Source organism: Argiope bruennichi, chromosome X2, assembly GCF_947563725.1.
Source record: "Argiope bruennichi chromosome X2, qqArgBrue1.1, whole genome shotgun sequence".
In the NCBI taxonomy this organism is placed as follows: Eukaryota; Metazoa; Arthropoda; class Arachnida; order Araneae; family Araneidae; genus Argiope; species Argiope bruennichi.
This window is the reverse complement of record NC_079163.1, coordinates 31,467,368-31,478,105: the sequence shown is the minus strand read 5'-3', so window position 1 is coordinate 31,478,105 and position 10,738 is coordinate 31,467,368. Positions and strand designations below refer to the sequence as shown.

Below are 10,738 nucleotides of genomic sequence, written 5' to 3'. Positions count from 1 at the left end.
ATATACGGACCAGTCTGCTTGCTCGAAAAGGAAATGTTGTGGAGGACGAGTTCCATTATTTCTATCGACTTGGGAAATAATCAAAGGGAAATGATCACTACCATAAAGATCATCTCCGACTTTAAATTTCAGTAATGGCAATAACTCAGGAGAGCAAATGGCCAGATCGATGCTATGGAATGTACGTGTTGGCTCGTGGAAGTATGTTTTTTCTCCGTTATTTAGTAGGCAGTACCTCATACCTCATTTCAAATTCATCCTCCTCCTCAGATGGATGGAGTGAAATGATTTCGGGACTTTTTGATGTGCCACCAAAAATGGACGTTAAGTCCTTATGAGCAACACCTTTGTTCGCAAGTCCCAGAGCAACAGAACTGCTTAAAGTTGTTTTCTTAAATTTACTGGCAAGATCTTTAGTAGCCAGTCCACGTTTGGAGAGCTTTAGCTTGAGGGATTTATTTGATTTCTGTTTTGGTTTAAATGTGACATTTGGTTTACTATTATCAGGAGTACTATTCAGGGAAGTTTCAGTATCAGAATCAGACAATTTTACCTGTGTTTCTGTTTTGATGCCTTTTTTTGTACAGTTTGTGCAAGAGCAGTTTTTACAATAGGAGTTTTGAACAGCGGATGCATAACTTAAACCAGGTTTGGGTGTTAATGCTACAATTTTCCGTCTCGCTTCGGGATACGATATATTCTCCTTTATTTTAATTGTTGTAATTTGTTTTTCCAGTTTCCAGCGTTCACAGGTCCGAGAATAAGATGTATGATTTTCGCCACAATTCACGCATTTTTCTTCAGCGTTACATTGTTGGCTTTCATGGCCTTTTCCTGTACAGCGGGCGCAAGTTAGGGTCCAGCGGCAATTAATTTTGGAATGCCCAAAACGCTGGCATTGAAAGCATCTCAACGGATTTGGTATGTACTGTCTAACCGGTAATTTTATGTATCCTGCATATATAAATTCTGGTAATTTAGTACTATGGAACGTTAGAATGTAATGTTTTGTTGGTTGAATTTGACCATCCCGTCTAATATTGATTTGACGTACGTGCGTAACTCCTTGAGGTTTAAGCTCTTTTGTTATTTCCTCAAGAGGGACATTGAACAATTCCCCGCACGTAACTACTCCCTTAGTATAGTTTAAGGAATTATGAGGTGTAACTGTCACTGGATATGTAGCCAAAGCTTTTATTTTAATAATTTGCTGTGCTTGTTTTTTAGAACTGACTTCCACCAGCAAATCACCTGAACGCATTTTTCGAATGGAAGACACGTCGCCAACAGTTGCTGTAATAGCTTTTTGTACTAGAAAAGGGGAGATGTTATTAAATGTTTCATTATTTTCAGACACGCGTTTCATTATAAAAAAGGAGTCAAAATGATGAAAGATGGTAGATTGAAAGTTGACAAATTTTTGATTCTTATTATGCCCACTGAAGGGAGACTTTTTGGAAGAGCCCATGTGATATTGAGAGAAATTCAGGCCCGACGGCACCGCCCACCACGGAGCCCAACAAGGGAAGGCAGCCACCGGCTCTGGCCATTCCCAGCCTCGGCGCTTACCTTGGTGCTAGCCGGAACCTATACGCTCGGAGTTACCCCCGGGGACAGTGACCACCCTTAACGCCAAGCCCAAGGAGTAACCCCTTTCCTTGATCCCTAGCAGACTAGCCACTCAGGTGACTAGGTACCAGCCGATTGATACACAGGGGACCACAGTGCACCACCCGTCTTTCTAGTGGGTTGCCACGCACGGCCAACACGTGGGGTTTTGGCTGTCCATGAGATTGTTGTTGTTGGTGTTGTTGGGTTTAATGGCGCAAAAGCCAATTTTGGCCATACTGCGCCAAGCATATGGTTCAATTTCATCCCATATAGTATGTGATTAAAGTTTAAAAAATGGATTTTTTTTTTAAGTCGCAATGAATGCATGAAATTTAAATGTAACAATGATTACTAATTTACAATAAAATTAATTTTTTATAGTTGAGAAAAAAAAATGAAATATTTTAAAAGCTCAGTAGTATACAGAGGAATATAGCAATAAATGTCAGATACAAGTAAAAAAATTGATAGATTTTAAAAATTTAAAAATATTTTGATGGTATGTTTCACCCACCAGGTCTTGCATGTTAAGATCTGACGAGTGGAAGAAGTAACGACGATGAACTTCAAAATTAGGACAGACAATCAAAACATGTTGAATGCTTATTTCAATATGACATTTGGAGCATATTGGTGCCCTTTCACCAAAAAGGAGATGGCGGTGAGTATATCGAGTATGCCCTATACGGAGGCGAGTCATTTTGACATCATCCTCACGTTGTCGTAAAGTAGGCCATAAACCAACTGTGGGCTTGATGAAATGCAACTTATTGTGGATCTGCAGATCCCATGCCATCTGCCATTTAGAAAAGATATGTCGTACAAGGGACCGCTTAGCATCACAATATGGAAGAGATTGTGTTAAAAATAGTGTTGCAGATTTAGCTGCAAAATCTGCCCTTTCATTACCTGAAATACCTGCATGCCCTGGGATCCAACAAAAAAGTATTTTGAAACCCTTGTTTTCTAGGAGTCTTAGTGTGCACAAAATTTGTAAGGCAACTGGATGCGCCTGATATTGATAATGGGAGAGTGTCTCCAAAGCACTCAGACTGTCAGTATAAATTATAAAATTACGCTCAGAAAGTGGCAAGATTTCCCGAAGAGCACAGAAAATTGCCACCAACTCAGCCGTGAAAACGGAACAAGAGTTATGTAGGCGATAGCTTAGAGTATCAGATGGAATTATGATGCCGCAACCGACATACCCATCTGATCGGGAACCATCTGTAAAGATTGGTGTGAAAGAAGAATACTGACAGCGATGATAAAGAAAAAGCTGCTGATAAACAACAGAAGAAGTGGAGGACTTATCAAAACCTGCAAATGGATTCAGAAATGAAAAGCATGGGACATCCCAAGGCGGAAAGCAAAAAGAATCAACAGTCGTGATAGTGACATTTGAAAGGTCCGAATCATGCATGAGCAATTTTGCTCTCTCATTGAATGGAAGAACATGTGAGGGGCGGGCATCATATAGTCTGCGAAGACCAATGGGAAGATTCATATGACAAATAGGGTGATTAGGGACAGATCTTGTGCGGTAATAGTATAAAATAGATAACTTGAAACGCCTTAAAGAGAGAGAGGGTTGATGGCAAATAACATACAGGCTCTCTACTGGAGAAGTGCGAAATGCTCCTGAACAGATTCTTAGAGCAGTGTGGTGTACGGTATCCAATTGCCGCAAAGCCGTAGAGCGTGCAGACCCATACACCATGCAGGCATAATCAATGCGAGAAAGTACAACTGCTTGATAAATTCGTAGTAGGGAGGTTCTATCGGCACCCCAAGATGTTTTAGACAGAACTTTTAGAATATTTAGCGATTTCTCACACTTCTGTCGTAGGCTTAAGATGTGAGGAAGGAAAGTGAGCTTTCGGTCAAAAATCACTCCCAAAAACCGAATTTCATTCACCACTGGAATTGAAATATTGCGAATATGAATATTCGGATCAAGGTGTACATTTCTTTTCCTGCAAAAATGGACGCATTGGCTCTTCTCCGGAGAGATAGTGTGCCCGTTCTTGTCGCACCAATCTACCACTTTATTAACGGCATTTTGCAATTGCCGTTCTATTAAATTCATATTGCTGCCTTGGCATGAGATCTGCAAGTCATCAACATAAAGTGATCCATGAACAGATGAAGGTAAAAGAGTTAAAATTTGATTAAGATGAACAATAAAAAGAGTGACACTGAGGACACTTCCCTGAGGAACTCCCTCAGCTTGGATAAAATTAGATGAATAAGTGTTGCCAACGCGAACTCTGAAAGTCCGATGAGATAAAAAGTTTTGTAAAAATATGGGGAGGTTTCCCCTAAAACCCAAGTTAAAAATTGTAGAAAGTATGCCAAAGCGCCAAGCACGGTCGTACGCCTTCTCAATATCAAGGAATATGGAGATAAGGTGGTTCCTCCTAACAAATGCGTTGCGTATCTGGGTTTCCAGTAGAATTAGGTTGTCAAAAGTAGACCGACCTCTACGGAAACCACTCTGCAACGAGGATATGCATCCGTTTTTCTCCAATTCGAATATCAGACGGGCATTGACCATGCGCTCAAAGGTCTTACAAAGGCAACTCGTCAGAGCAATTGGTCGGTAGTTCAAAGGATTTGATGGTTCCTTACCAGGTTTTAAGATTGGGATCACAATAGCCTCGCACCATTGTGAAGGGTACTTCTGTTCAATCCATATTCTGTTAAATAATATTAACAGATTCGTAAGGGAAGTTGCATTCAAATGGCGGAGCATATTATATGTGATCCCATCTGGGCCAGGACTTGTATCATTGGCTTTAGATAAAGCCGTTTCCAGTTCAAACATCCTAAATTCGCAGTTATATGGAAAAGGGCGTCGGTCATTAAAGCGCAGACGCAACCGTTCCGCGCGATTCTTAATAGCCATAAACGTAGGACTGTAAGAATCAATAGCAGACACTTGTGAGAATGCTTGACCAAGAATATTGGCAACATCTAATTGAGTTGAGTGCACCATATTTCCTGTATTTAAAACAGGAATGGAGGTTTCACTATATATTCCATTAGCGGCCTTTACTTTTTTCCACATATGTTTACTGGAAGTGTAGGATGTAATGGAGGATACGAATTTTATCCAAGAATCTCTCTGACTTTGACGACGAATGCGACGAGCAAGAGCTTTGGCACGCTTAAATGCAATCAGATTTTCTGTTGTCGGATACCTTCGAAAAATACTCCAACGTTTCTTTTGGTTTTTATGACTGTCGCGACAAGCTTCATTCCACCACGGTCTACGAAATTTCCTTAGACGTGGGGAAGTCTTCGGAATAGTAGCATTCGCGGATCTTATTATGCAGTTAATGACATTTTGTACTGCTTCCGTGATGTCGTAAGTACTGACCATCTTCTCGGTGATATCTGCCAATTGCTTGAAATTATCCCAGTCTGCCCGCTGGAATAGAAACCGCGGAGGACAGGGAGTCGCACCGCCTCTGTGGGCATGGGAGACAATAATAGGAAAATGATCACTATTATGTAGATCTTTGCTGACTGTAAAGGTCAACGATGGCAAGAGTTCAGGAGAGCACATGGCTAGATCGAGGCTATGAAATCTACGTGTGGGTTCATGAAAGTACGTCTTCTCATCATTATTGAGCAGACAGATACAGTTATTTGTTATAAACTGTTCGATCTGCCGCCCTCGAGAGTTTGTACTATCTGAACCCCACAAAGTGCTATGTCCATTAAAATCGCCACATAAAATAAAAGGCTTAGGAAGCTGGTCTACTAACTGGTCAAGATCTTGCTGACGTATGACATCGTGAGGCGGTAGATAAATACAACAGACTGTGACCAAAATTCGTGTCTGAACTTGAACAGCCACAGCCTGTAGAGAAGTTTGTAAAGTGAGAGGTGTGCTCGGATATAGATTAGAGGTGAAGATACACACCCCTCCCGAACTATGAGATTCAGTGTCTGCGTCGTTCCGAGCACAATTATAACCGCGTAATTTAATTGGAATATTGGACTTCAAGAAGGTCTCTTGAAGACCAAAACAAACAGGATGAAACGTGTTCATAATGGTCTTAATGTCAAAAAGTTTGGACCGAAGGCCGCGACAATTCCAGGAAATGAAGGTACCCATTAAGAATTCGAGATTGCAGGCAAGTTAATAGGCGCATGTGGTAGAGTTGCGGAAACCTCACAACTCATGTGCAAATCCTCATCCTCATCTGATGGATGGAGAGAAAGGCGATCTGGACTTTTGGGCATGCCACCAAATATGGACGACAAGTCCTTGTGGACTATACCCTGCGTCGCAAGTCCTAAAGCGACGGAATTTTTAGATGCCGACTTTTTCAATTTTAAAGGCAGTTCCTGTTTCGAAATACCGCGTTTTGCTAACTTTAACGTCAGCGAGTTTTGCAATTTTTTCTTCGATTTCTTTTGTGGTTTCTTGGGTCTGTCAAGTGTACTATTGCTAGAATGTTCAGAATCAGAATTCCTAATATTTTCAGGTGGTTTTGAATCGGTGTGAAATTTTATACAATTATTACATGAACAGTTTGCGCAAAAGGTGTTCTGAACAACAGAAGCGTAACTTTTACCAGGAGTAGGAGTTTGTGCTTGAACTCTACGCCTGGCTTCGGGATATGAAAGATCTTCTTTGATTTTTATTGTTATTACTTGTTTTTCAAGCTGCCAGCTAGGACATGATCGAGAAAATGAAGGGTGATCGCCTTTACAGTTCACACACTTTTCCTGTGTGGAACATTCCTGGCTATCATGCCCTTTTTCTGCACAGCGGGCACATGTTAAAGACCCGCGGCAATTAACTTTAGAATGGCCAAATCGCTGGCACTGAAAGCATCTAAGTGGGTTCGGAATGTACGGCCTTACTGGGCGTCGTATATAACCTGCGTAAACAAATTCTGGTAGTTTGGGTGTCTGAAACGTTAAGATGTGATGTTTTGTTTCAAGGAGTTGTCCATTACGCCGTATAGTGATGCGGCGGACATCTATAACTCCTTGCGGTTTCATTTCTGATTTTATTATATCTATGGGGACATTTAAGAGTTCCCCGCAGGTAATGACACCTTTAGAGGTATTCAACGACTGGTGAGGACTTACAGTTATTGGTATATTTCCCAGTGCTTTTAATTTTTGAATCTGCTGGGCTTGCTTACGAGAATTCACCTCAACAAGCAAGTCACCAGAGCGCATTTTACGAATGGATTTAACATCGCCAACTGTTGCCGTTATAGCCTTTTGCACAAGGAAAGGAGAGACAGTTTGAAAAGTTTCGTTATTTGCAGAAACTCGCTTTACAATGTAAAACGGATCGAAATGATAAGATATGTTGGAAGATATTGGAATGTTTCTATGCCCACTGAAGGGACCACGTTTGGAGGAGCCCATACGATATAGTAAGTGATTCGGGTCCGACGGCACCGCCCACCACGGAGCCCAACAAGGGAAAGCAATTACCGGCTCTGGTTATTTCCAGCCTCGGCATCCGCCCTAGTGCTAATCGGTACCTATACGCTGGGAGTTACCCCCGGGGACAGTGACCACCCTTAACGCCAAGCCCAAGGAGTAACCCCTTCGCTTGATCCCTAGCAGACTAGCCACTCAGGTGACTAGGTACCAGCCGATTGATACACCGGGGACCACAGTGCACCACCCGTCTTTCTAATGGGTCGCCACGCACGGCCAACACGTGGGGTTTTGGCTGTCCATGAGAAGCAAGAAGCAAACAGAGCGGCGACAACTTCTCATGGAGAGCTCCCTCGCTTGCCGTCGAGGGAAAGAAAAAAAGGCGACAGCAGAAGGCGCAGAGGAGAGTAAACCTAAAGGGAGTAAAGATCCCTGGGTACCTCGGGATTGGGACACCCGTACTCACCTATAGTAGGTGAGCCCCTGAGGGGGGCTGTCCATGAGAAGCAGGAAGCAAACAGAGCGGCGACAGCTTCTCATGGAGAGCTCCCTCGCTTGCCGTCGAGGGAAGGAAAGACACAGCAGAAAGCAGAAGGCGTAGGGGAGTGGAAACATAAAGGGAGTATAGATCCCTGGGTACCTCGGGATTGGGACACCCGTACTCACCTATAGTAGGTGAGCCCCTGAGGGGGGCGTATTGGAAATATGAACTTTATCTGATGCATTATTGATATTTGATGAAGCCGTTGTAGAAGATGCAAAAATATTTGATTGTAATGCTCTAATATCAACAGCGTAGGAAGCAACAGTTGGAGGAATTATTTGTGCAATAGCTTGGTTGGTAGGATTCTGGGACATGGTAGAAGCAGAAGTTTTTTCCCATGCTTTTTTTATCTCAAGCAGTGCTAGCCAGTCGCTTTTCTTTATTGTAATTGTTTCATTATCTACTGAAGGATGTGTGGTTGCAAAAGCTGTAGAAGTAGAACCTGTTTGATCATTTCTTAATTTTTTCTCAGAAATTGTTTGCGAGGGATTTAAAGCTGCTAATTGTTTGGTTGGTTGGTTTGGTTTTTTTGGCGCAAAAGCCATTTTTGACCATGCTGCGCCAAGCAAATGGTAAGAAGACAGGTCAGACAGTAAAAGCACACATATTAAAATATAAATCGAAAGGTATCAAAATACACATGCAGATAATAAATGTGCAAGCATGGTAATAGTTCTATATGAAACACTAATTCGATAAAAATGCTACAATAGAACGATGTAAAAAAAACAAGCATTAGCAGTAGTTAAAAAGCACTAGATACAAATATAAAAACCAATAGTTTTTAAAAATTTAAAAATGTTTGGGTGGAATTTCTCTCCCACCAGGTATTGTAAAGTTAATGACGAAGAGTTAAAAAAGTGTAGACGGAAGGAATTAAAAGATGGGCATTCAATTATAATGTGATTTATTGTAAAATCTACACCACACGTGGGACACTTTGGCGCCATCTCGCCAAAAATGAGGTGCCTGTGCGTGTAACGACTATGTGCTATACGGAGGCGAGTCAATTTGACATCAACCTCTCGTATAGTGTTAACTGGCCACAAATTAATTTTCGGTTTGATTAAATCTAATTTATTATTGATCTGAAGATCCCATGACATTTGCCAGGAAGATAAAATGCTGCAGTTAAGAGACAGTTTAACGTCGCAAAACGGAAGTCCTTTGATCATAAATGTCGAAGCAGATTTTGCAGCTGAATCTGCTTTCTCATTCCCTAAAATGCCCACGTGACTAGGAACCCAACAAAATAAGATATTTAGACCGGCTTGTTCTAATACACGCAACATAAACAAAATTCGAATAGCAATTGGATGCATTCCATTGTGATAATTAGAAAGGGCTTTTAAAGCACTCATGCTATCAGAATAAATAATGATATTATGCTGAGTAGCAGCCGAAATTCTCTGAAGAGCACAGAAAATTGCCATTAACTCAGCAGTGTAAACGGAACAACAATTATGAAGACGCTTACTCAATGTCTCAGATGGAAACACGATGCCACATCCAACATGTCCATCTGATTTCGAGCCGTCCGTGAAAATAGGCACAAAAGATGAATACTGATGGCGGTGATATAAAAACAGCTGCTGAAAAACAACATGTGCAGTTAAAGATTTATCAAATCCTGTAAAGGGATTCAAAAAGGAAAAATGCGGGATATCCCAGGGAGGGAAGCAAAAGGAGTCAACTGCTTTAATATGAACGTCTTTGAGATCCGAGTCATGCAGCAGCAATTTGACTCTATCATAAAAGGGAAATATGTGCGAAGGACGGGCATTATACAATCGACGCAGACCTTGGTAGTGCCATATTGCTTAAGGTGTGTTTCGGAACAGATGTAGTTCTGAAATAAAACTGAGCAGACAATTTCTGCCGCCTTAAGCAAAGGGGTAGCTGATGACATATGACATAGAGGCTTTCAACCGGAGAGGTACGAAATGCACCAGAACAGATACGCAAAGCTGAATGGTGGACAGGATCTAGACGCCTCAGAACAGATGAACGGGCGGAACCATATACCATGCACCCGTAATCAATTCGGGAGAGGACTATTGCCTCATAAATACGAAGAAGGGAGATTCGATCGGCACCCCAAGATGTTCTGGAGAGTACTTTCAAAATGTTTAACGCTTTCTCACACTTTCTTCGCAGGTGTAAGATATGCGAGAGAAAGGTGAGCTTTCGATCGAAAATTACTCCCAAGAATTGTACTTCATTCACTACAGGAATCGGTGAATCATTTATTCGAATATTGGGATCCTGATGAATGCCTCTTTTCCTACAGAAGTGTACACAGCTACTCTTCTCTGGGGAGATGTGACCATTGTTATTGCACCATGCTACCAATTTATTTACCGCGTTTTGTAATTGTCGCTCTAATAAATCCATATTACTGCCTTGGCATGAGATCTGCAGATCATCAACATATAGTGTTCCAGTGACTGGTGAAGGCAAATGATTCAAAATCTGGCTTATATGAACAATAAAAAGCGTGACACTGAGGACACTTCCTTGCGGAACACCCTCAGCTTGAATAAAATAATTAGAATAAACATTACCGATTCGAACACGAAAGGTACGTTGTGTCAAAATTTTTTGTAAAAATATGGGCAGATTTCCTCTAAATCCAAAGTTAAAAATGGTAGAAAGTATACCATAGCGCCATGCTCGGTCATACGCTTTTTCTATATCAAAGAATATAGAGACAAGGTGGTTTCTACTGTGATGTGATGTGATTTGTGAAGTTTTTTGGCGCAAGAGCCACATTTGGCTAAGCTGCGCCATGCAAATGGTAAAATATAAAATCAGGGGTAAAATACAATAAACATAATATAAACTCACAACTTAAAAAAACTTATGAAATGTGACAATGCATCAGGTGGTTTCTCCTGACAAATGCATTACGAATTTGGGTTTCCAGTAATACGAGGTTGTCAAAAGTTGAGCGACCTCTACGGAAACCACTCTGCAATGGGGAGATGCAACAATTTTCTCTAGTTCGAAAATTAGTCGAGCATTGACCATGCGCTCGAAGGTCTTACAAAGGCAATTTGTAAGAGCAATCGGTCTGTAGTTCAGAGGGACAGTTGGTTCTTTGCCAGGTTTTAAGATAGGAATCACAATAGCTTCTCGCCATTGTGAAGTGTATTTCTGCTCAGT

General features: G+C 41.4%; 1 protein-coding gene across 1 annotated transcript; it reads right to left on the bottom strand.

Annotated features, from left to right (window-relative positions):
* Nucleotides 1–5,736: 5,736 nt before the first annotated feature.
* LOC129959696 (uncharacterized) lies at nucleotides 5,737–6,816 on the bottom strand. The gene has a single exon (XM_056072585.1). The coding sequence runs from the start codon at nucleotides 6,814–6,816 to the stop codon at nucleotides 5,737–5,739; it is 1,080 nt and encodes a 359-aa protein (XP_055928560.1).
* Nucleotides 6,817–10,738: the final 3,922 nt, after the last annotated feature.

Excerpts from the sequence above, each read along its gene's own strand:
- LOC129959696 (XM_056072585.1), bottom strand. The coding sequence starts at position 6,816 with ATGCGCTCTGGTGACTTGCTTGTTGAGGTGAATTCTCGTAAGCAAGCC.